Below are 25,618 nucleotides of genomic sequence, written 5' to 3'. Positions count from 1 at the left end.
CCTAGTTCGGCGAATCAGCCTGCCCATGCGCTTGCTAAAGCGGTTGGTGCCCGATCTAGTCTGATGTATTGGGAGGGATCCCCTCCTGACTCTATTCTTTTTTTTTTTTTTTTTTTTTTTTTTTTTTTTTTAAATCTTTTGATACGTTTGTGAATGAAAAACATATAGCATGGATTAAAGCCAAAGGTTGGATGGAGGTCTGATTTGCATTGAGTCTGACTGTCTCAATTTGGTACATGCTATGAATAGAATTACGTTAGATCGTTGCTATTTGTGTGTTTTTTGTTACATTTCTAATTCGGCGAACCAGCCCGTCCATGCGCTTGCTAAAGCGGTTGGTGCCCGATCTAGTCTGATGTATTGGGAGGGATCCCCTCCTGACTCTATTCTTTTTTTTTTTTTTTTTTTTTTTTTTTTAAATCTTTTGATACGTTTGTGAATGAAAAACATATAGCATGGATTAAAGCCAAAGGTTGGATGGAGGTCTGATTTGCATTGAGTCTGACATTCTCAATTTGGTACATGCTATGAATAGAAGTACGTTAGATCATTGCTATTTGTGTGTTTTTATTTACATTCCTAGTTCGGCGAACCAGTCTGAACATGCGCTTGCTAAAGCGGTTGGTGTCCGATCTAGTCTGATGTATTGGGAGGGATCCCCTCCTGACTCTATTTTTTTTTTTTTTTGTTTGACTCTATTCTTGATTTCTTCAATTAATTGAAGTTCTTGGTTTAAAAAAAAAAAAATATCGCATAAAACCTTTTGAATATGTGTACTCTAATTCATAGAAGAAACAACGAAAAGAAATAATCAATTCTTTAATGTTCATCGAATTTTATATGTATTATCATGTGTATATACCTAGATTATTATATCGAAACCAAATGTCTATGCTAGGGTTTAGGGTTTAAGAAAGAGGGTCTCTAATGCAATTAATAATAATAATAATAATAATAATAATAATAATAATATATATTATTATTATTATTATTATTATTTATTATTATTATTATTATTATTATTATTATTATTATTATTATGATTTTATGTCATATTTTAAAAGGAAACAAATCTTTTGTTTCTCCTATATGATAGAGCATTAACTGGATTAGTATCTTTTTTCCTTTTGTTTCTTGGGGTTTTATTTTTTTATGAAAGTTTTTCTTTAGTTTCTTATTATTGAATTCATACTCCAACGACATTGAAACACTCAAACTCATGGTTACGTTGTTTCTTCTTCAATTTCTGAGTGATGAAGTTTACCTGCACGCAGGTCGCCCGCTCACATATAGATTCGAGGAAGATCAGTAAGTACCTAAGACACTGCTAGCCATGGAGAGGTTTGTTGGATCACTGAAGACTATGTGGCCAGTCTACTTAACCGTGACTCTAGTAAGTTTCCAGACAATTTTATTTTTAAATTTTCGAATGTATTGAGTGATGAATGGATATATATGAAGTCATCAATTGCATAAATAAATTACTGCAGTGTTTAGCCGGGACGGGGATTGCTGGGTGGCTAATTTCGGTGTTGGTCGCCATTCAACACCACACTACCCTTCAGGTATATATATATATGCAGTTAGTTTTCTTAAAAAAAAACACGAATGTATATATATATATATATATATGTATGTGTTGCAGGGAGGAGCAAAAGTTGGAGGGATTGGGAAGAGAAATGTGAAACTGGGGATGTTCCTCCTGGGGATCAACATCTGTATTACAGTGATATGTGTAGCGGTGTTGACGTGGTGGAAGAAGGAATTACTGATGAGAGACATGTGTGTGAAAGCGGAGCTGATAAAGCAGAAGGAGGCGACCGAAGAGGCGGAGAGGAAGAGCATGAGTAAGAGCGTGGCGGTGGCGAATGCAAGCCACGAGGTGAGAACTGCGCTTGCTGGGATTGCTGGTTTGATTCAGATGTGCCGGGCCAATGCCGATGCTTCTGCTGCTCATTCTGCACTCAACGATAATCTCAAGCACATGGAATCATGCACCAAAGATCTCTACAGTAAGCCATTATTATTCTTGGGTATTGTTTATTTGTTTGACAAAGGTTGCTTCTGGTTCGAAAACAGCCCGGTATGCTTCTCGATCGACTAAGTTTTGAACTGATTCTTCTGTCATCTAATTGGAAGTTTCAATGATTACTAACTTCAATTCGGTTGATTGCATATTCATAAACTTATACACCATTGGCTAAGGCTTTACATGATATAATTTAATCTGCACTTTTCGGTGTTTATCTTTCAATTCTATTGCATTGATCCCTGGAGGTCGGTGTCATACTTTCTAAAATATCAAGTAGTTTGTCTCGTATAGGGATTAGGAATATGAGTTTGTATATCTGAATTGAATTTAATTTTGATCTATTTGTTGGATGGATCATATAGGTTTGTTGAATTCAATTCTTGATGCTAGCAAGATAGAAGCAGGGAAGATGCAGATTGAAGAAGACGAGTTTGATTTGCAGGAACTGCTGGAAGATGTGGTGGATCTGTATTATCCTCTGGGTATAAAGAAGGGAGTGGATGTGATACTGGATCAGTGTGATGAGTCGGTGGAAAAGTTTAGGCGTGTGAGAGGGGATAGAGGCAAACTCAAACAAGTTCTGTGTAATTTGTTGTTTAACGCCATTAAGTTCACGGATGAGGGTTATGTTGCTCTTCGTGTTTGGGCAAGAAAACCTTCTCCTCTTCCTCCTCCTCCTACTCCTTCTCTTGCTAAAGCTCGAAGAGCTTCTTCTTCTTCTTCTCCTATCATCACCATTTTAAAGGGCTGTCTTGCACCCTTCAGCAACCTCTTTTCTACAGGAGGTGGTGAAGAAAAAGAAGAAGAAGAAGTAAATGATAATTCCGAGGTGTTGCAGAGAAAAGATGGTGAGATGGAGTACATATTTAAGGTGGTGGATACAGGGAAAGGGATTCCCAAGGAGAAAAGGAATACAGTGTTTGAGAACTATGCTCAGGTGAAAGAAACCGGCGGATATCAATTAGGGCATGGGCTGGGGCTTGGGATAGCTCTATCTCTAGTGCGGTTAATGGGTGGCGAGATTGGGATTGAGGACAAGGAAAATGGGGAAAGGGGGACTTGTTTTAAGTTCAACATATTCTTGGACAACATTATTGATAATAATAGTAGTAGTGTTGGTTATGCTTCTTTATCAACATCATGGTCTCATGTTGTTATCTTCATGCATTGCGAGGAAAGGGGTAAAATCATAGGGAGATTTTTGGAAAGTCGTGGTGTTAAGGTTACTGTGATTCACAAAGGACACAAACAATTGAGTCGGAAGTTAAAGAAGATCAAACGTGAGGCCTTTCTCCCCCGTTCATCATCTTCTTCCTCCTCGAGATCAAGGGAGGAATTATTGGAAGACGAGACCATGCCCCTCCATACCAACACTACTAGCATGGTGTTGATAATAATAGACACAAGTGCCGCATTATTCTCAGAACTGATTCAAGCAGTTAGTAAATTCCACAAGGACCTGCAACCTGGTTGTTCTAGGGTTCTTTGGATAGACACTGCTTTAGGTGCACACAAGTTGGATAACGACTTTCATCTTCCTTCAACTGATCTCCTCGTCTCCAAGCCCTTGCAAGGCTCCCGTTTGCATAATATCTTGGGGCTTCTACCCGATTTTGCATCAAGTATTATATTCTTTCATCTTGATCTGTATCTGTGTTATATGAGACAAACTCAACAATTATGTATGCAATGCATGCATGAATATAATATAATATAATTGGTTTTTGGATGCATCCATGCAGGTTCCCAGCAGGGAGAAATACAGGTGGTAATTGACAAAGAAAAGGAAGAAAAAGATGAAGATGAGAGTGCAGGTGGGAGTGAAAAGAAAGCATTGGCATTGGCAGGGAAACGATTCTTGGTAGTTGATGACAATTCAATGCTACGCAAAATATGCAGCACAGTGGTTTCGCATCTGGGTGCTCTAGCTTTCACCGCTAATAATGGTGAAGAAGCTTTGCAGCTCGTCTCCAAGGCTCTACAGGATCACCCTCATCAACCTCCCTTTGATTATATTCTAATGGACTGTGAGGTATATAAACAACATTATATTACTACTGTACATATATTTTCTTCATTTGACTGAAAATATATACAGCAATGATTAATATGTAATTATGTTTTGAATGATATATAGATGCCGATAATGGATGGATTTGAAGCCACTAAACGCATCAAAGAAGAAGGGAAAGCTATGGGGATATGGATTCCCATTATTGCTCTGACGGCACATACTGGAAAGGAGGAGATGGAGAAGGTGACTGAAGCCGGAATGGATTACTACATGCCCAAGCCCATCAATCCTGCCACTCTTCTAGCAGCTATACAAGTCGTGGACAAATCCACCCATCTCCTCTAGTTTCACCATCTTTATTTTTACTATTACAAATCCAAATCAAGACATTTTTATTATGCTTTTTTTTTTTTTTTTTTTTTTTATCTATAAATGTATGTGGGGTTTTGTCAAGCTTTTGCCATGCATTATATTGCATGCAGGGGTAAGACTAATTAACCCACCCTTCAATTCGCTTGTAAGGATCGATCCGAATGGCATTGCCATTCCATTTTACTATAGATCGAGTCGGAATGTTTTTAAAAGTCGGAAATCTCCTTTGCATATGCTACAAATCTTTCCTTCTTTTTTTTTTGTCAGACCACAAGGTGTCTTGAATAAACTCTAACTGTAAGAAGCACATTTAAGTCCCCGTTTGCACCAGAGTGCGGACAGATTCACCAACTCCTGACTTCTCTTAAAGGAATAAGAGTACACAGTTACTCACGCTAATCAAGCTGGTTAAATCCTTCCTTCTTTACAGTAACTTTCAATCTACTATTTTAGTTTTAGAAATAATGGCTCTAAACTTGTGCAACTAAGGGATCAAAACAATGTTTTTCGACTAAGTATAATTTAGGAAGCCTTCTTTACAATAACTTTCAATCTACTATTTTAGTTTTAGAAATAATGGCTCTAAACTTGTGCAACTAAGGGATCAAAACAATGTTTATTGACTAAGTATAATTTAGGAAGCCTTCTTTACAGTAACTTTCAATCTATACTGCTATTTTAGTTTTAGAAATATTGGATCTAAACTTGTGCAACTCTTGTGCAACTAAGGGATCAAAACAATATTTTTCAACTAAGTATAATTTAGGAAGCAAAAGAGATATGACCCTTACTTCTATTTTTAGTAGTTGAAAGTTTGGGGAGCTACAGTATATTTTAAAAATAAAAATAAAAAATTCCAACCACTCTACTTTCACCATCTTTATTTTTACTATTACAAATCCAAATCAGACATTATTATTATACTTCTTTATTTATATATAAATGTATGTAGGGTTTTGTCAAGCTTCTGCCATGCATTATATTGCATGCAGGGCTAAGTCTAATTAATCCACCCTTCAATTCGCTTGTAAGGATCGATCGGGATTGTCATTCCATTTTACTATAGATCAAGTTGGAATATTTTTAAAAGCGAGAAATCTCCCCTACATATGCTACAAATTCTTCCTTCTTTTTGTTAGACCACAAGGTGTCCTAAACAAACCGAGACACCTTTAAATTTCTGTTCGTACCCGAGTGCGGGGGACAAATTAAAGTGTTGGCCAACTCCTGACCTCTCTTAAGGGGCGAGAGTGTACAGCCACTCACACCAACCAAGGTGGTTAAATCCATCCTTCTTTACAGTAACTTTCAGTCTATACTGCTATTTTCTTCTCCCATCTATACTGCTATTTTAGTTTTAGAAATAATGGCTCTAAACTTGTGCAACTAAGGGATCAAAACAACGTTTTTCAACTAAGTATAATTTTGGAAGCAAAAGAGATGACCATTACTTCTATTTAGTAGCTGAAAGTTTGGGGAGCTACAGTATATTAAAAAAAAAAAAAAAAAAAAAAAAAATCCCACCTCTGGGACTGTAGGACTGTCAATTCTCAGCATCTACCGCCATAAAATTTTGCTTCAAACTTGTTACAGTTTGCAGCCCAAAAAAGAGATTAACAAAAATATATCTATCATCTCCAGTTTGTGTGCTAGCTTAGCTTAGCTGTCTTCAATCTTCATTACCATCATCAGTCTTCCCAGCACCAGTACCACTACTCTCCATGTCTCCATTTATCTCTAGCTTTTGCACATCTCCATCGTCTATTTTACCTTTTGGGGAAGAAGAAGAAATGTCACCGTTTAGTGTCCCTGTCCCGTTTTCCTTTTCAGATGGTGATGTATCAACAGAAAGACCATCACTGGCTGAAGTTGATACTGAAGATTGATTTGGTGAATTCCCTGAGCCGCCTGGAGGGATAAAAACTCCTGTGCCAGGAACTGGCAAGCGAGGTGGAGGATGCCTTGGAGGTGGGGCAGCGGCCCACCCAACAGAAGCGGGTGGAAAAGGCATTGGTGGTGCAAGCGGGGTAGAAACAAAAATTGGCTGGATTCCATTAGGAGGGAGTTGCGGGGCTGGTAGGACACCAGTTGTGGGCACAGGAACTGGACTATAATGCCTCGGGCCTGCAGGACGGTGGTGGATATGATTTGGTGACTTGCTAGGACGGGGAACCCAGTGGGGGGAAGGTGTTCCTATAGATGAAGGGGCACTTAGACCATCACCAGATGTGATTTTCTCAAGGTGCGACTTTGTTAAGGTAACAAGGATTCGCTGTTTCCGGAGGGCCGGGATTGCATGTTTAGCAAAATCAGCCGATCTTCCTTGCATGACTAGCAATGACCTGCACCCAATAAAGCGAAAAACACCATTAGGTGTATGCCTAACATACAAAGGTAAAAAAGAAAAGAGAAACAACTTTTTATAAAAGAAAAGAAAAAAAAATGGAGAGAGAACTACCCTGGTGCAAGAGAAAGCCGGAGAGAGCCCCGATAGTCCCCACGATGGTCTGAGTCAATAATTTTTCCATAAGTAATATCACATTCTGTCAAAAACAGAACACATATTGGCCGTCCAAACCAATAGGGCCACATATTTGGATGTGAGTGGTCTCCCTACAGAATAGGTAAAACAATAATTCTACTTAGTATTTATGGAGGAAAAAGAACATGACTGCTGGAAATAATATAATCACTGGCAACCTCATTGAAGATATCAATCATGCAAGAGTCTGGCTTCACAGAGAAAACTTGCTTAGACATCAAAGATTCTATAAGATCTTGCAGCAACGCAGGAATGGGTTCTATTTTCCGATCTGCAAATACAATTAGAATACCAATTATAAGAAAATCATAGGCACAAAACACTACCAGATTTATTTTTATTGTAAAGGGCAAAAATTTGTGTTGGGGCATATGCAAGTGCCCGCAATAATCATAGTCATGCCTTTGGATATTCCAGCAGTAGCTTCATTTCCAGGAAGATCTGTAACGGGAACACCCAACTGAATCATCTCCCTCCCATGCCCTTTCATAGGTCTCTTTGACACAATAAATGTTTGTCCTGCTTATCACACAAAAAAAATTAGCACTTACAGAGTGCCACTTTAAAAAGGTTTTCCTTAATCTTAAGAAAGAAGTTGATCAGAACATGACACAAATCTTATCTCACCAATTTTAGAAAAGAGTGTACTATTCAAACATCCAACATGAAAGTATGAAACAGAATAGACAAATGATTCTAAATGGTAACATAACCAAAGCAGGAAAAGTGAGAGAGACATTCTTCATTTAGAAAAAAAATAAGGCTCCTTTCACTGTCATCTAAAAGCTAATCTATTTGTTGCTATAAATGAACAAGCAAGAAAAAAAGTTAACCCAAATAAACTCCAAAGAACACAAAAAGAACTTACATAACAACAATTACAGCATAAAGATCATTTAGATTTACAAAACCACAACAGCTTAAAACACATTATATTCTTGATTTTCTCCCGCCACTATTGCAAAATTAACCTTTCAGCCAAATGAGTAACTAGAATAGTACCAATACAATCCATAGATGAACATTAGTAACCATCATCATAATATATATGCAAAGGTTAAATATGATGTATAACCTGTGGACTGACCCTGAATTGCCTGTTGTGGGGCGGGTTAGGGCCTAAAAGTTTTAGCACGCAAAGAAAATTAACATATTAGACCCTTCCCTGGGCATTAACTCATTAAGCATAGTAGGAGCTTTGTGCACTGGGCTGCCCTTTTAATAATTGTAATTGCTAATTATTTTAGCTAACTGCCTGGCTGCCTGCCAATTAAAATGTCACCTTCTTTGTATCAAAGTTCATCTCATTATCATTTATAATGAAATTTCAATGCACAAAAGTTTATGTGCAAGCTTGTGTACATCTATGAACTAGGCATGATATAAGAAAGTTTTTAATTTTGTTTTTTGTTTTTTTTTACAGGAAAGAAATAGGGACTTGTATATGTTAACAAAGTTAAATTGTTGTCACCAAGTAAGAGGAGAGGCATGGAATGTCATGAAAATGTATGTTTACATTGTTTAATTACCTTATATCAAACCCACTGATAATATGTGCTTCGTAGCCGGTGTAACTGTGGAAGTGTATTCATAATTTACTATTTAAGTTCTTTTCGCTTCAATAAATTACATTCACATTATGAGTGTATTTATAAAAAATAAACTTGCTTCAATAGATTGGATCTGAATAAATATATTTAAGTTTGTTTACCGTTATAAGCACATATGCATAACTATGTTGGGATAAATGTATGAAATAATCTTATTGTTATGAGCTATTGTTTATTATTTCATTAATTATTAAGGACGATTTAGGGTGTGTGTGTGTGTGTGTGTGTGTGTGTGTGTGTGTATATATATATATATATATAATCCATTATTTTTATACTAGATAATTATGTTTTTAGAATCCATAGATAGATTTTAATTGCAATTGCAAATAAAAATAATGTGTCATTAAAAAACACTAGGCTAAGTTGATGACCAAGTTCTGCTCCACCCCCCTCCCCCCCCCCCCCCCCCCCCTCAACCCTCTTCCAGCCTAACCCCCTCTCTTTTTCATGCCTAAGGGAAAAAGATACTCAGATGTCTCATGCCATGCTGCTATGAGATCTTTAATTTTTCAGTTCGAGTGTCTGATACCATAACTTGAGGTTACACAAGATCATCAAACTTATACTAGTTCTTAAGAAGCCATAGTGTGAAAGAGGATCACATTTTTAAAATTTTAGGACAAGGAAGCCATAAGGTATTGCATTTCAAGTAAATATCCTATCAAGGACATCAATGATGTTAGAAAAACATACACTAGATCATGCATCACAATTAACAGAGACATGGCACTGCCACAAATGTATAGTTAAAACTGATAGGCAAACATTATATCAGAATTTATAATTTAATAAAATAAGTCAAAATGCAAAAGTCCAACTTGTTACCTTGAAGCTGTCCTCTTTTCCCTGCAACTCTTAAATCATTTACCAACGTAACAAGTTCTGAAACTTCAGAATCACTAATTATTTCTTCATATAATTTTAGTCCATCAACAACATTGACCTATATAGAAGAAAAATGGGTACATTTCAGTTCAATTAAAAAAAAATGACTTTCCACTGTAATACCAACGTGGCAACGACGCAACGTAAAACATTAGATTCCAAGACAAAATGATTAACGAGAGAGCAAATTAGACATTACCATTTTTCCATCACATAACTCTTTACCAACAAAAGTTTTTGGAGTGATTGTAAGGTTCGGCTTCCCATGTGGTACTTGTGTGGAATTACATTCATTCTCCACACCACAAGACCCTTATGAAGCAAATAAATTAGGTTACAATCTTAACACAGGGATCTAACTGCACTACTATAAATACAAATACATTTTTCAGGTTACGCAAAGGCATATAAAGAAGTTATTAAAAAACTTAATGAAACATAATATGATCATGAATGTGGAAACTCTATTAACATCCAAAAAGTGACTAATATATTATGGGTGAAAAATTATTTTTGCTAGAAATTCATATTACTAATCCCATGGAATGCTAGGGTTATATGTTAAAAATGCATGAAAAATAGATAAGAAGAGTATGTACCATCAGAATTCGTACTGTATCTATCAGCTTTATCTGCCTCACTTTGCAAGTCACCAGTTTGACTGCTTCCCAAATTTTTTGTTAAGCTATTTGATTCAGGTCTTTCAGGAAATTCTGTGCCAGCAGAAATCATCAAGAATGAGAATAGTTTGAAATGCATGAGATAAGCCAAGGTTTCAAAGCTAATGCAAGTAAAGTGAAATTCTGTATTTAGAAACAATGCGAAAAAATCAAGTTCATTTAAAACTATACTTAGATGAGATAAAAACAGCATATTCAACAAGATTTTATTTACTGTTATCTTTCCTGAAGTTAGTCCCAAACACATTATTGCTTGAGAAATACATAGACAATCATGAACACGTATCTTAGAATAGACAGCTTGTAATTGTGATGCTCAGAATGAACCAGATGGAAACATAATAGTCAACTTACTAAAAGCTTGACACAAATTGAAGATGTCTAAAATTGGAAGCTAAAAACCTAAAATATCTAGATGCAAAAATATAATTTCACTTCCAAATCCCTTGCTTCATACCACTACTAGTAACAATCATCTTTATAAGGCAATGTGAAGCTCCCAATGTGACCAAATCTTTGTAAGGGGATTTGCAAAAGTAGAAAGCTTATGAGGAGCAATCTATTAAAACAATCTAGCAATTTCAAGGCTTATACATTTTTCCCTGTTATCAACTAAAATCAGTAAATGCAACACTATCAATTTGCAAGTTTGGTTTAGTAATATAAATGCTAACAGGCCCATAATCCTGAAGCAATTACTAACAAGTTGTTGAGTAATAATTTATCTCATTACTAATAGCACAATTAGAAATATGATATGATCCCTTATATTTCACTTGGCAAATCCAATATAAATAAAGCAACAAACAAGTATCACATTTCAAGAAAACAATGTAAGGATACCTTTCTTGCCAGCTTGTTTGGATTCTACTTCTCTCTCAGCCACATCCAACTTCTCACTACCATTTCCATTTGAGTTTAAGTCCTTACTGCTAGCCTCAGCAATGGAATTGTGGGCTTCACTCTCTCTCCCATCTCTGACTCCCTCATTTCTCCAGGGAGCTCCTCGGGCCCCGCCACCGCCTGCCCTTCTAACCTTGACGCCGGCGGCATCAAATCCCCGCCGCTGCTTCCTGGATTCCACCTGTTGCAAGGCGTACACCACCTCGGCGACGGAGAAGTACTGCTGCATATAGAGCACGGCGTTCCAGTTACACCTCCTCTGCTGAATGCAACCGATCACCCCTTCGTACTCCCCCGGCTCCCCCAGCAGCCTCAGATGATGACACAAGGCGTCGATTATAGCATTCGACGCCGCAAACTCCCCCCTCAGCCACGACATGAAGGCATCCCTCTCGTCCACTTGATGGTGCTGCTGGGGAGGGTACCACTGCTGCTGCTGCCCCCTGTGATGCTGCTGGTGGTGCACCACCACTCCCGCGCCGCCTCCGCCAACTTTCTCCGGCGCGGAATTCACCGCATTCCCAGATTGCGTTGCCATCAAACACTAAATAAACAATGTAATTCTATGTCTCTATGTATATCTATATATAATTCAATCTATCTGTCTATATATATAAGTATAGGGTGTGTGTATATATATATATCTATAAATAATAGATCGAAGCCCAAGAAATTGAGCTCATCCCCATAGATCCAGAGTAAAGAAGACGGGTTTTGAGAAAAAAGGGCAGTAAATCTGGAAAAATCACGGCAGTGACGCAAGCGAATATGAAAATGTGTAGAATTGTTGAGTGAAATGGCAATGTAGGAAGCGGGTGAAAGTGGGTTTTATAGGAAAGTGTAGTTCAGATCTGAAGAAGAGAAATGGGAGTGAATAGGAATTCAAAGTCAGTGATTGTAGAGAAGAATGAAGATCTAGGGTTGGGTTGGGTTGGGTTGAATGCTGTAGAAGTGGTGTGGTGTGGTGAAGATTGAAGAAAATGGCTTATAGAGCACGCGTACAATCCAGTCCTTGATGCTAATTGCTATTTGCTGCCCCTCTCAACATCTTCATATTTTCCTTAACCTTAATTTTCTCGTGTTTTTTTTTGTTTGCATTCCTATCCTATCAACTAACAAGCTAAGACGGTCTGCATGAACAGCTCAATTGGTCACAAAGATAATATTTTAAAAGAATGATCAGAGATTGAGTTTTATTAGTGACAGAAATGAAGAAGGCTCCTTGTCCGCAATGAACTATTATGATTTACATCTTTCTAAATGTTCAGTTGAGGCGAAGTTGGAAATTCAACCTTTTGGGAAGAAGTAACGAGCTAAGATAAACCAATATTATCAATTTTTTTTTTGTCCCATCTTTTATCATTAATAATGTTATGTCTACCAATAAAATGATATTATATGTAATATTTAACTTAACATAAGATTAAGAAAAGATTATAATATATTATAGGTGATAATTAAATTAAGATCAGGAATGTATATGAATTGAATATATATGATGAGAAATAAATTAATTACTATTAAATAAAAATGGATTAATTAAGATTATCACTACGAGTAAATGTAATCAAGATAGAAATAGTATAAGATAAGACAAAAATGAGTAGTATGGATAGAAATCAAATTAAAGTAAATCTCGAAAACACAATGAGTATTAAATTATTTGTACAATTTATAAAGTAGGTGGTGATCAAATTATAATAAAATTAAAGTATTGTATTGGTGAAAACATAATAAACAATAGATTATATGTAAAATTTATAGAGTAGGTGGTGATCAAATTACAATAATATGTTATAAATAATTAAAGTAAGTCTTGAATAGGTAAAAAGGTAATCTACATTAAATTATATTGTATGTATTCGGAAAAAAAAAAACAAAAAACAAAATGCTACCAAGCAACTAATTCATCTTTAATTTTTGTTTAGTACAATGAATATGGTTGGGAGATTCGGCATGGTGCTCACTGTAATATGTAGGGAATTGGGTATAATCCTTCAAATCCAATATGTAGTACATAATTTAAACATGGGAGCCCATCTGTATTTTACTCCAAAATTGGAACTTTTTTTTCCCATAATATATGATATCCGATCCATAATATTAGGATAATTTAGGTTATCATATTACAAAATTGTGTTGTGGCAATGAATTACACAACCATAATTGTTTTTCTTTTCAAATGTTATGTCCACAAGTTTAGTGTTTTTACCACTCATATACTTTTAATTTTTAAGTAATTTAATTCTTAGTTAACTTTATTATTGCACTAATATCGTGTATTTATGATGTCAAGTTAAATATGTCAAATCAATGAGCAATTCCAATCAATTTGATATGACATTTGCTATTATTATTATTATTGTTGTTGTTATTATTATTTTAAATTTTAAATTTGGTTTTGTTATTGTTGTTATTTCTTTATTTATTGGTATTTTCCACAGTCAAACGTAACAAGGTTTATGAATCTCAAAAATTTAGTTGTGATTAACATGAACAGCTTGACATTTTTACATACGGTTAATTGATTCTTTAATGTTATTTGTTTGGTTTTTCTTTGACCAAACGAGAAAAAAAAAATACTAATAGCAACCTGAGAAAAATAATCACATTTGCCATCCAATATCATCATAAATAAAAAGTTATAAAGAATAATATGAAGAGTTAATACCTCTCATGGTCCTCCAAGTATTAGGGGGTTACCAGCGGTTATTTGAGTTTTAAATGATCTCCAATGATCCTTCATGTTTTAAGAAATAATTACCCGTTGTCCTTTTAGAATGTCTCATGGTTATTTTTTAAAACGTAGAGAACCATTGAAGGTCATTTAAAACTCGGATGACTACAACTGGTAAATTTCTAATACTCAAAGAACCATTGGAGGTATTGACTCATAATATGAATTATTATCCTTATATTATTGGATGTTGTAATAACAATTATAATGGACCGGATTTAGGACTTGGGAGCCACGAGTTTTAATAACAATTATGTATTTACGAAATGAAGAGATGGTCAAGAAAGACATGAATGAATTAATTAATTAGCACATGGTCGTGCAATAGAGAAAGAGTTATATTACATGAACTTCTAAATCTTATTCTCTAAATTTTACTCCTTGATGTTGTGACTTTGATAAGCTACTTTTTTCATGTGGGTTGCAATATAACAGGGTGTTTGGTTGGAGGGATTTTAAATTCCCTTCCCACTTAATTCTCACCTAATTTCAAAGGCCATTAAATTCCGTAGTTTGGTTGGAGGGAATTGCAATTCTCTCATTTTCATGGAATTAAAATCCCATGCCCCCCCTGGTATTTTAATTCCTGGGATTTAAGGAAGAAAAAAAGATAGTGATGAGTCAAAATTACCCCTCCATTTTTTGACTAAAATTAATGCTTGACAACAACAATCGACATTTTGGACTTTATACTACTTATTCCCTTTCAATTCTCATGTATACCAAACATTGGAATAGAAATTCCCAGTAATTCTATTCATGTCAACCAAACACTGGAATTTAATTTCCCACTTTATTCTCAGTAATTCAACTCCCATGGAATTACAATTCCTTTCCCACATAATTCCCCCACTCCAACCAAACGCCCTGTAAGTGTTTACATCAAAATTTTGTGTGTGGAGTAAAATTTAAGAGTAGAAAATAAAAGTAAACATACATAATATTTTTCATAGAGAAAGAGTTATATTACATGGACTCCAAATTTTTACTATGTCAGACTCTGATTATAAGGTACTTGCCTACCTTTGTGATTCCAAAGTAAATGCCAAACATGGTGGTGCCTAATTTTAATGAGTTTATGTTAACGGGACAAATTTTATTTTTAGTTTTCGCCTACAACTATTATAATATTGTTATATTTAATTATATTATTTTAATTTTGTCTCATAGTATTTTTAACTTTCATATGTTTGTCATAACTAATTCTTTATTTAAATTTCATCATTAATAAATATAAGTAACATGTAATTTCATCATCACTTATAAAAATTTACGAAAGATAGAGAAAAATTACATACTGGAACAAGACGTTTAAATGAAAAAATTACATGTTAGTCATTTTTATTAAACGATTGAATGTCAAAATTGTAAATAGTTGGCTAATTGTAAGTTTTGACAATTAGATAAAAGGTAAGAATGTAAATAGATAAAATTAAAATAGTAAAACTAAATGCATCAATCTCATAATAGTCAATGGCTAAAATTAAAATTTTCTTATCAAGTCATTTGGAAAAATGCATTTTGTTTTATAATTGTGGAATGCTCAAAACTTAGGAGTAATGTACAAACTGATACCTCGTAAGTTTCATATAACCCACATAACATAATTGAATGAAAACAAATTGCAAGATGCATTTTAGAAGAAAAATTAAAGATATTAAAAAAAAAATGAAGATGGGGTGAGTACAAAAGGGGGGTGCGTCAGGTACTTAGCTGACCCCATCTTACTCCGCCACTGTTGGAGTGTTGGGTACATAACAATAGGGATATGGGGAGAAGTTTTGCTCGAAGGTTGTGCATGGAGTTGATATGAAGGCGGAGAAGCCCTACGGGGTGTGGATGAGGGCAGGTTCATGACGGGGGGTACCGAATTCTGGGCAGCAGTGGATTCCTCCCGAAACGACCTTAGAACGCAGGAGTTGGAGGTCCCCCACTATGGAGGCTGATACTGTGTTGGAATCTGCCGTGAGAGGGGGTGGGGATAAGGGAACGGACGAGGATGGTGTTACTGGGGCTGTAATTTCAGAACAGAAGAGAAGGAGGACGGAGGAGAATGAGGTGTTGGGCTCTATAGCAATGGATGTTGAAGCTGGGGTGTCAAAAAATGGGGGAATGGCAGGACTTGCAGAGCAAGCCCGCCAACAATTATGAGTCTACTCTCATGGAATTGCCGGGGGCTTGGCAACCCGACGGCAGTTCGTGTACTGGCGGACTTGGTTCGCACGAAGAGGCCGAGAGTTCTTTTTCTTATTGAAACGTTTGTTGACAAAAATAGAATGGAGCCAGTGAGGGTTCAGTTGGGGTATGACAATATGTTCGTGGTAGATGCGGTTGGGCATAGTGGAGGGCTTGCACTCCTCTGGGACAGTTTGGCATCACTTGAGGTGACGGGGTACTCGCCAAATTATATAGATACGAAGTTGGCAGACCAGTATGGCGTTTTACGGGATTTTATGGGTTTTCTGACCGGCAGCAGCGACGGGAATCATGGCAATTGCTTCGAACTCTAGCTCATCGAAGTGACTTGCCATGGGTGGTAATGGGGGACTATAATGACCTATTGCACCAGTATGAGAAGAAAGGACGAACGCCCCCCCCATCCACAGTGGTTGATTACGGGGTTTAGGGAGGCAGTTGCGGATTGTGGCTTGTTGGACTTCCCGTTTGATGGACACCAGTTTACGTGGGTTCGGTCTCGTGGTACGCCCCATATGGTAGAGGAGAAGCTGGACAGAATTCTAACTTCTGAGACATGGCTCACTATGTTTAATGCTGCAACGGCGACGTCGTTGATTCCACCATACAGTGATCACTTACCTTTGATGTTGGTTCCGATGGCGGCACCTCGTAGGAATGCCCCGAGGCGGTTTCGATTTGATAATATATGGCTAAGGGAAGACCGGTGCCGCGAGATTATGGAACATAGCTGGGATGCCACAATGGGTTTTGATGTGCTATCGAGGATAGAGGCGTGTGGGAGGGATATTTGGAGGTGGGGGCGTACGTATAATAGGGATTTCCAGGTTAGGATCGAGAGGTGCAAGCAGCGTCTGAGTGCCTTGAGGTCTAGACGGGATAATGCAAGTATGGTGGAGTATGACCGGATTGAAAAGGAGTACCTGGTGTTGCTGGAGCAACAACATGTTTTTTGGAAGCAACGGGCCAAGGAGCATTGGTATAAAGAAGGTGATCTGAACAGCAAGTATTTTCATAACTCTTTTAAGGCAAGGCGGCGGAGGAACAAGTTACTGGGGCTCAGGAATTCCGAGGGGGTATGGATGGAGGAGGGTGGTGCGATGGAAGGGATTATGGTGGACTATTTTACGGGTCTTTATACGTTGGAGCAGGGGGATATGGACGAGGTAATTGATTGTATTGAGTCGATGGTGACTGAACATGATAATGAACTTCTGCTTAGGCCCCTGGACTCGGAGGAGGTACGTAAGGCGGTAAATCAGATGCATCCTGATAAGTCGCTGGGACCGGATGGGATGGGTCCGGGGTTCTTTCGCCATTATTGGGATATTGTCGAGGGGGGCGGTGACTGACTTCTGCAGGACATTTTTGGAAACAACCAAGCTCCCGGACAAAGCTAATGGGTCTTTATTGTCTTGGTGCCAAAGAAAGCAAAACCAGAAACTATGATGGATCTGCGGCCTATAGCACTGTGTAATGTGCTGTATAAGGTGGCGAGTAAAGTGTGTGCTAATCGTCTAAAGGCTCTTCTGGACAGACTCATTTCGGGGGCGCAGAGTGCCTTTGTGCCAGGGAGGCTGATAAGTGATAATGTAATGTTGGCATATGAGGCGCACCACTACTTGAAGAGGAAGACACAGGGTCGTGAGGGTATTGTGGCGTTGAAGGTGGATATGAGTAAGGCTTACGACCGGGTTGAGTGGCGTTTTGTTGAGGCTATGTTGCTGAAGATGGGGTTTGCGCGTAAGTGGGTTGATATTTTGCTTGAAACTCTAACCTCAGTGCGGTACCATGTTTTACATGAACAAAAGCAGGTTGGGCCGATTGTGCCGGAGCGGGGGTTGCGCCAAGGAGATCCTATGTCGCCTTATCTTTTCCTTATTGTGGCGGAGGGGTTGAGTGCCTTAATAGACAAGTATATGCGCCGTGGGAGTTTGCATGGGGTGAGTGTTGCACGGGGGGCACCGCCAATTTCACATTTACTGTTTGCAGACGACTGTTTCTTGTTTTTCAGGGCAAATTTGCAAGAAAGTAACACGATGAGGGCCGTGCTTGATGTTTATGCGGCTGCATCGGGCCAGAAGGTGAATTATGAGAAGTCGGTTATTTGTTTCAGTACCAATACAAATCAGCTGTCCAGGGATGATGTGGTGAGAGTTTTGGGAGTTCACGAAGGAGATACTACTGGCCGGTATCTAGGACTCCCATCTTTGGTGGGCAGGCGGAAGAAGGAGGTCCTTGGTTTCATTAAGGAAAAGATTTTAACGAAGATAAGGAGTTGGAATGCGAGGTTTTTGTCGAGGGCAGGTCGGGAGGTCATGCTAAAGAATGTTATTCAGGCTATGCCGGCGTATGCGATGATGGTGTTCCTGTTGCCCAGTACTTTATGTAAGGAGGTCGAGACAATAATGAATTCTTTTTGGTGGACTGGGGCGGCAGTAAATGGAAGGGGGTGCGGTGGCGGGCTTGGGAAGGGCTGTGTGTACCTAAGAGTAAGGGAGGGCTGGGGTTTAGAACCTTGCGCGAAATGAACTTAGCATTGCTTGCTAAGCAGGCATGGCGTCTGGTAAAGGAACCGAGTTCTCTAGTCGCCCGTGTGTATAAGGCACGGTATTATCCTCATGGATCCTATTTTGAAGCAGGAGAGGGGTCTAACCCTTCGTATATTTGGCGAGGAATGATGGCGGTACAACAGCTGCTAAGAGAAGGTTGCCGGCGGAGTGTGGGGGGTGACCGAACTACAGTGATAGGAAGTGATGCATGGCTGCCGGATGATGAGTGCCCATATGTACAGACGGTTTTGCATGAATCGGTGTCAAGCGCCCCGGTTGTGTCTTTATTGAATGAACAAGGTACGTGCTGGGATGTGGGGTGTGTAATGGACTTGTTTGATATAAGGGATGCTAGTCTAATTTTACAAATTCCGATTAGTATCCGGAAGCCGCCGGATACGTGGGTGTGGCGGTGGGATTCTAAAGGCACCTTCACAGTAAGGTCTTGCTATAAACGCCTTGCTAGACATGTTGATGATGATAGGCCATGGGCGACTATTTGGAACCTTAGGGTACCACCTAAGGTGAAAACGTTTATTTGGCAGCTGGCTTCGTCCTACTTGCCAACACGGGATGCTTTGACGTTGAGGCATGTTGATTGTAATTTGATGTGTCATATGTGCAGGAATGAGTATGAAAGCTCATACCATCTTTTTGCTGCTTGCCGTGAAACGAGGATGGCATGGAGGAAACTAGGACTCCCAGTACGTAATGTGTCTGCTGGCGATGTAAGTGAATGGCTCTTTAAGTGCGCTACTTTACTGCATGGGGACCAATTGTGTAAATTTATGATGTTATGTTGGGGCTTGTGGACTAGCAGGAATGACTCAGTGTGGAATGCAAAACCGTGGGATATGGAGTTGGTGTTGCGCCGGACAATGGTGTACTGGGAAAATTGGTGTGCAGCGCAGGAAGGTGATGGGGTGCAGCAGGGGGAGAGGGTTACGGAAAGGTGGAGAAGGCCGAGAAGGGGCAGGTTGAAGATGAATACAGATGCTTCTATTGATAGCCAGAATGGTCGGACGGGCCTCGGGTGGATACTAAGGGATGATGATGGGCGTTTTCTGGCGGCCAAGACTCAAAGCATGGACGTGGCTTATGATGTTAAAGAGGCAGAGGCCCTATGTGTTCGAGAAGTTCTAACTTGGCTTAGAAATACGGGTATGGGTTCAGTTGATGTTGAGACCGATTCACAATTGCTTTTTAATGCCATAGTCGTTGAACCTTTTTCTTCTTCTTTTGGCTTTTTGGTAGGAGATATAAAAGAATTGGCATCTTCCATTAATGATGTCGAATTCTGTTTTGCAAAACGGTCTGCGAATCAGGCTGCCCACGTTCTTGCCCGGGCGGCTGTTTCTATGCCAGATTGTTATGAGTGGTTGGATATGCCACCAGTTTATCTTGTAACTTGTCTATGATTTAATGCATTAAGGTTACTTTCTCAAAAAATTAAAAAAAAAAAAAAAAAAAAAACAATAGGGATATGATTTAAGTATTTCAAATTAACAAATCATCATCAATTATTTAAAAAAGTAAAATGAAATTTCCAACCACGATATCTTAACTAACCAAATTTTAATATTAATATTCATGGGTGATAATGAATATTAAATGAGGAAAGTAAAAAAATAATATCCACTCGTTTGCTCTCATTTAAAAATTGATGAAATGTAGGTTTAATTAAAATATGAAGTTTGTAATTTTATTATTTTATTATAGTGTATGAAACACAAAAGTGAGGGTGGGGAAAGTTGAGAGGAACACATCAGCTGCGCTGCTCCTATGTTTTGTGTTATTTAATGATGGATGTGTACATAACATGTGAGAGATGAAATAAAGAAAGTGATGATGATTAGTAATGTTGGGCGGGGGCACCAACCATACGCCCTTTACTTACATAGGAGAGGAGATTTTCTTCCCATATAGTTTATGTTCAAACATGTGCGGCGTGGTGTCGGGAGAAAAGTCCGTACGTATTCATCGTTTTTGCCGGCGCGACGCTTGGGCCTGCTATACGCCCATCCAATTGAATGGCCACGTAACCTTTGACAAACAAATTATATAATATATTATGCTTTTTTTTGGATGATGTGAGAAACTCGTCATTATTATATATATATTTCATCTTATGATCATAACTACTAAAGGATCGCAAAGATGTAAGCCAATTTAAGTTACCGAAATCAAATTTGACTTCTTTTTTTTTTTGACAGAATAATAATCTATTTGAATAGTGTGGTTTTAATAAATTTAGTTCCACTTATCCTTAAAAATTGGGCTTTTTTGATAGATTAATAATTCATTTGGACCGACCTAGTTATCAATGTTAACCCAGAAAATTGGGATAGTTTTCTCTTACATCCGGCAAGGGAGCAATTCCGAACCTACCCATTTACAGACCAGCACATTATATGACATTTTAATTTGGTTTCTTGTTATTGTATTTCATGTAATATTTCTTTTAGGGACAAAAAATACCACTTCATTAACAATTTAAGAGCTAAAAGTAATGACCCTTATAAAATTATTAGTCTTTTATTGTGTAAAAAAAATAAATGTTCAATGTTAAAATTATAGTTATATCCATATATATATAATTTTTTTAAAAAAAGTCATAAATGTAGAATTTATATTATACAGTTTTTTTTTTTTTAAATATTCATTGACAAACCATATCATATCATATAGTATAAAAATTTAATACTAGGAATGATCCCCATGTCACTTGCTCATATTTCAGTAACTCATTTTACACTTTCATTCAAGAAACTGCAACATTTCTGTTCAATCCGTTGAATGGAAACAATTAGCAAATACTAATAAAATTCAGATAAAGAGAAAATAAACAGAAACTAAGGGAACAAAATTTGTCATACAGTGCAGTATCCGGAAGAGAACCAAAATTACCAGACACATCTTCTGGGACAACTCTTCTAACCATCATATTACTAGCTACTGAAGAAAGTCGGACAAACAATTGGGTATAACTTGGATATGAACCACCTTAATTTCTGGCAAGTACGATAAGTATAAAAAACATACATTCTTTCATTGGACTGCAGTTTGTCTTTCACCTCCATCTTCATGCTCAACCTAGTGGGGAAAAGAAAAACAGATAAGACGGTTGCATGGGAAAAATGAAGGACGCAAGGATGAATGAAGTTGACGTGTGTTTTTACCTCAACAAGTACTTTTGCTTTCTTCTTAGCTTTGACACTCGGTTCATCACTCCCATGCTTTCTTGAACCTAAGCCAGACTCTTTCTTATTCCTCTTTCGATGAATTGCAACAGTCTCTTCATCATCACTGTCCACCTCATCTGCCGAATTAACCACACGCAAACTTTCTTAGAAATGCACACCCATCTACACACGCTTAAAAACATTCTTAAAGTAATGAAACATCTTGGAGAAGTTCCATCAGCAAAATAGTATTATGGTTAGACAATAAAACCGTAGGACCCAGATATGGCAATGAACAATAAAGTTCCCTTTTTTGGTAAATTGACTCTGTATTTCATTGACACCCACATTATTGTATTTCATCTATGTCTATAAAAATATAGAAGGTATTATATGGATAAGGACTCGTAAATAAAAGTAATGGCAAGAGGCATTTATTTGCTTTACCATCATCATCTGCTGCACCAGCATTCTCAATTGCTAAACCACCAAAATCTTCCATATCCTCCTCCTCTTCTAATTCATCATATCCTTCGACATACTCTACCTCATGTTCCTGTTTACATGAATTATTGACAACAAAAAAGAGGTGAGAACTATGACCTATCCAACTTGTATAGGAACAGCATAATAATACCCCTAAGAAATAAAGGAAAAGGACGAGGCTTTTGTGTGTGTGTGTGTGCGTGTGAGTGTGGTGGTGGTGGGGGGTTGAGAAGAGTAGACCTCTTCATCTTCGTCTTCCTCATCAACAATAGCTTCTTTATCAAGAATCTCATTGTACTTTGCAACAGGGATAATATTGACTATCTCGCCAGGATAAACTCCTCTCTTGAGGCGCTCCAGCAATTCCTTTTCTATACTCTGCAGAACAGTAAATGACATGAGTAACAGAAATACAAAGCTGTTCAGCACAAAAAAGAAAAGAGGCAATAAAACGTTAAACACTAAAGAGTACTACCTTATCAAGAACAGCTGCTTGTTCTGCCTTTTGTTCTCTACGAGCCTCTCTCTTCCTCTCTTTTCTAGGCGTAGTCATTATCTTCTCTCTAGAAACAAAATAATAAAAAACTCCATGTAAGCAATGACAATATAAGAAAATAGAGCTTTTAGCCCTCTCACAAATAAAGTAAGCTCAGTATACCCTATATTTCATGTGAATTAGTAACCAAGCAGAAAGTTACTGTTTTTAGGGTAGCAGCAAAAATTTATTCTTGACAATCCCAAAACAAAAAAAAAAATGAGCGGACAAATGCAGAGGTCATGCAGTTTCTAGTTACACTAAAGTTTATGACTTAAAAGAGTTCAAAGCAAAATAGGATTCAAATAAATGTCAAGATTTCAAGAGCAGGAACACACAAATACACTTGATATTCTGTGATGAAGATAGTATAATTCAACAGAATTGAAAAGAATAATATATATATAGTAAAAAGTAGTTCGTGAAAGCAGCAAAAAAGTTTAACATCTACTTTTTCTTTTTTCTCATTCATTCTCCATTATATACATTACAGTCACCACTGAGTGAGAGTTACTCCATCGAAAAACATTAAAAAATCTTAAACATCCGTCTAGTCATAGGAAACAAAATATAAAAACTTCTGCCAAGCTTTTTACTCATGACAATTGACAAATCATTAAGTTTTTCAAGATAAACAGAGAGGAGCATTTGTAGTAATACTGAACAAAATGCAGACAGCAGCCTAACTTTCAGTGATGAGCATTATCCAAAATAAAGCCACACACATGACAACATAATTAGTCACACATGAACACAGAGAGGGGGCCACAAACCGTGTTTTTAAAGCGAGCTTCCTCATCCTTATGCGCATCTGAGTCATTTTAGTTAATCTTTGTTTTGTCTTGTGTACAAGGAGCTTTGGCCAGTAAGTCTTTTGAACAAGATCAGGCAAGATAGAAGGGGAGGGAAAAATATAGTTAATACTTTGTACATAAGAATAAAATACAAGTAGAAATTTCAATATAAGAATACCAGTAAACATGACTTCCAATTACCAAATGTTTATCGATTATTTCAAGAGCCTTTTCATAATTTCTGGGCAGTTTAACTCTTTCCCACAACTTGTTTGGCATGTGAGCCCTTTCTATTGTTTTCATGTATAAATAAAATACTCCTGGGAAACAAGAAATTAAGGGAAAAGAAGAATATCATCATTCAACATCATTGGAATCAATAGTATAAAACAAGATTAGCAAAATCCAATTTCTCCCATGACATCATTATTCAGAAAATCAAATGAGACAATTCATTAGCAGAAATCAACTAAATGCTCCATGATTTGAACTTTCAAGATGATTCTTAAGTGCCAACATTAAGAAATTTTATATATAATAATATAAATAAAAACACAGTCTGCAAAACATTCCAAGAGGAGCAATTAGCAAACTATATAAGTTGAAACAAACTTCTATTTATATGTTGAATGCCACAGTTAATCAATTAGCTGATGCCTAGATTATTACTAGAGTTCAAAAATCAAGATAGTTTATTTCTTATTTCTCATGTGAGAACTATGCAAACAGCAATGAGCATGACCAACCAAATAAAAACTGTAAACTTGTCCAAAAATTGCCAAAATTGAAGCACTGAATATCAAAAATTAGCTAAAGAAACTTGAGATGATAACTGGCAGGTAATCAAGAAGGGTAGCGGGGTTTGTATTTTTCCTTACCATCATGATCCCTTATTGTGGCATAGCGACTATTAGCAAGAGGGCACGAGCTCCGATTGCAAACACCGGTGACGTTATATGGATTTCGGCAAAATATCCCCGTTTCAAGTCTAGGATAAAGCGTTTCAGACAAAATCAGAGCTCATAAAATCAGGACAACAATATATGCCGACAAAATGAGAAGAGAAAAAAAGAAAAGAAGCTAACTTTGCCATAAAGCTGCAGTGCTTGTGTCTGATAACTTGCCATATGACCTCATCGTGCTGCATCTTTCACCTCTCTTTCTTCAATCCACAGACTAATCTTTCCGTTACAAATTGAACTAATTTAAGATTCGCCTTACAAACAGGATATCCAAAATCCGAACTAAAATGAAGTTAGGACAGTATAGTTGAAGTGCAAAATTTGGAAATTTGTCGGACGTATAATTGGAGCTGAGTCCAAGCTCGTGATACACCGCCTCCGCTTCCCTCTCTCTTCATAATTATATATACACTAAATCAGTAATTATATACACTATAATCTATACACTGTAAAATCTGTAATATATAAAATATGTAAGGCAGTAAAGCATATATACAATATACAATTAATCAATTATACATTATACACTAACCGAATTAAAAAAATCAGTAATTAAATTAAAGACTAAGAAAAATAGAAAACAAATTACCTGGTCGCTGCTTTAGTGCTGTTGAATGTTGATGCTGGATAGAGCCGTCGGCTGGTCGGAGACTCGGAGGGGTGTCTGCTGACCTGGTGTCTACTGAGACGGGGGGTGGCCGGAGGTGGTCGGCTGTGACGCGGCTGCGTCGCTGGGAGTAGGGCAGTAGGCGACCGCCACAGAGGGACTGAGGGTGAGACGGAGAGTTGAAGAAGGGAGAAACGGCAGAAATCGCAGAAAGGGAAAAATTAGGATTTAGGGCTAGCCTGGCGGGCTAAAAGCCCATTTTGACGGCTTTAGTAGGTGGAAAGAAGAAGAGGTATATGCACTAAACCCATCATTATCATTTGCCTTGGCCCAATTACCCACCTTCACGGCCCATAATTTGGATTGCATTGTGGAGGCAAATTATTATGTGTAATATGATTTACGCAGTGTTATGTGGACCATAACAAAAAAATAAATTTTTAACAAGGAATTCATTTTCCATTTAAAAAAAAAAAAAAATCAGTAACAAAACATGGTGAAATATGTTTTTCCTCAAATTTGAAGA

At 37.4% G+C, this 25,618-nt stretch overlaps 3 protein-coding genes across 3 annotated transcripts; 1 reads left to right on the top strand and 2 right to left on the bottom strand.

Annotated features, from left to right (window-relative positions):
- Positions 1-985: 985 nt before the first annotated feature.
- Positions 986-4,453, top strand: LOC109166834 (histidine kinase CKI1-like; the record flags this gene model as incomplete). The annotated part of the gene is made up of 5 exons (XM_019315714.1): positions 986-1,052; positions 1,770-2,012; positions 2,395-3,654; positions 3,775-4,064; positions 4,170-4,453. Coding segments are annotated over 5 exons (2,082 nt in total), but the record flags the coding sequence as incomplete, so codon positions are not given.
- A 1,388-nt stretch (positions 4,454-5,841) lies between these two features.
- On the bottom strand, positions 5,842-12,035 carry LOC109166877. Its single transcript, XM_019315773.1, has 8 exons — positions 10,982-12,035; positions 10,058-10,171; positions 9,658-9,770; positions 9,399-9,516; positions 7,363-7,479; positions 7,119-7,231; positions 6,877-7,031; positions 5,842-6,760 (listed from the first exon to the last, which is right to left on the bottom strand). The coding sequence occupies exons 1-8, from the start codon at positions 11,577-11,579 to the stop codon at positions 6,088-6,090; spliced, it is 2,001 nt and encodes a 666-aa protein (XP_019171318.1). The 5' UTR covers positions 11,580-12,035; the 3' UTR covers positions 5,842-6,087.
- Positions 12,036-21,260: 9,225 nt separating this feature from the next.
- On the bottom strand, positions 21,261-25,345 carry LOC109166879 (protein MAK16 homolog A). The gene is made up of 10 exons (XM_019315774.1): positions 25,075-25,345; positions 24,609-24,877; positions 24,402-24,511; positions 23,725-23,843; positions 23,503-23,600; positions 22,670-22,757; positions 22,435-22,572; positions 22,156-22,264; positions 21,706-21,845; positions 21,261-21,619 (listed from the first exon to the last, which is right to left on the bottom strand). Exons 2-10 carry the CDS (start codon positions 24,668-24,670, stop codon positions 21,575-21,577), a joined length of 909 nt encoding a protein of 302 aa, XP_019171319.1. The 5' UTR covers positions 24,671-24,877; positions 25,075-25,345; the 3' UTR covers positions 21,261-21,574.
- Positions 25,346-25,618: the final 273 nt, after the last annotated feature.

The sequence above is a fragment of the Ipomoea nil genome, unplaced genomic scaffold (genome assembly GCF_001879475.1).
Source record: "Ipomoea nil cultivar Tokyo-kokei standard unplaced genomic scaffold, Asagao_1.1 scaffold3109, whole genome shotgun sequence".
NCBI lineage: Eukaryota > Viridiplantae > Streptophyta > Magnoliopsida > Solanales > Convolvulaceae > Ipomoea > Ipomoea nil.
This window is presented reverse-complemented; position numbering and strand designations above follow the sequence as displayed.

What these genes read in the sequence shown, in the direction of transcription:
- LOC109166879 (XM_019315774.1), bottom strand. Translation starts at nt 24,670, where the DNA reads ATGCAGCACGATGAGGTCATATGGCAAGTTATCAGACACAAGCACTGC. An exon ending in AAGCTCGCTTTAAAAACACG is followed by an intron (nt 22,758 to 23,502) that starts GTTTGTGGCCCC and finishes TTTTGTTTCTAG; the next exon opens with AGAGAAGATAATGACTACGC. An exon ending in TGGTGCAGCAGATGATGATG is followed by an intron (nt 21,846 to 22,155) that starts GTAAAGCAAATA and finishes TTAATTCGGCAG; the next exon opens with ATGAGGTGGACAGTGATGAT.
- LOC109166877 (XM_019315773.1), bottom strand. Translation starts at nt 11,579, where the DNA reads ATGGCAACGCAATCTGGGAATGCGGTGAATTCCGCGCCGGAGAAAGTT. An exon ending in TACTGCTGGAATATCCAAAG is followed by an intron (nt 7,232 to 7,362) that starts GCATGACTATGA and finishes TTGTATTTGCAG; the next exon opens with ATCGGAAAATAGAACCCATT. An exon ending in CGGCTTTCTCTTGCACCAGG is followed by an intron (nt 6,761 to 6,876) that starts GTAGTTCTCTCT and finishes TATTGGGTGCAG; the next exon opens with GTCATTGCTAGTCATGCAAG.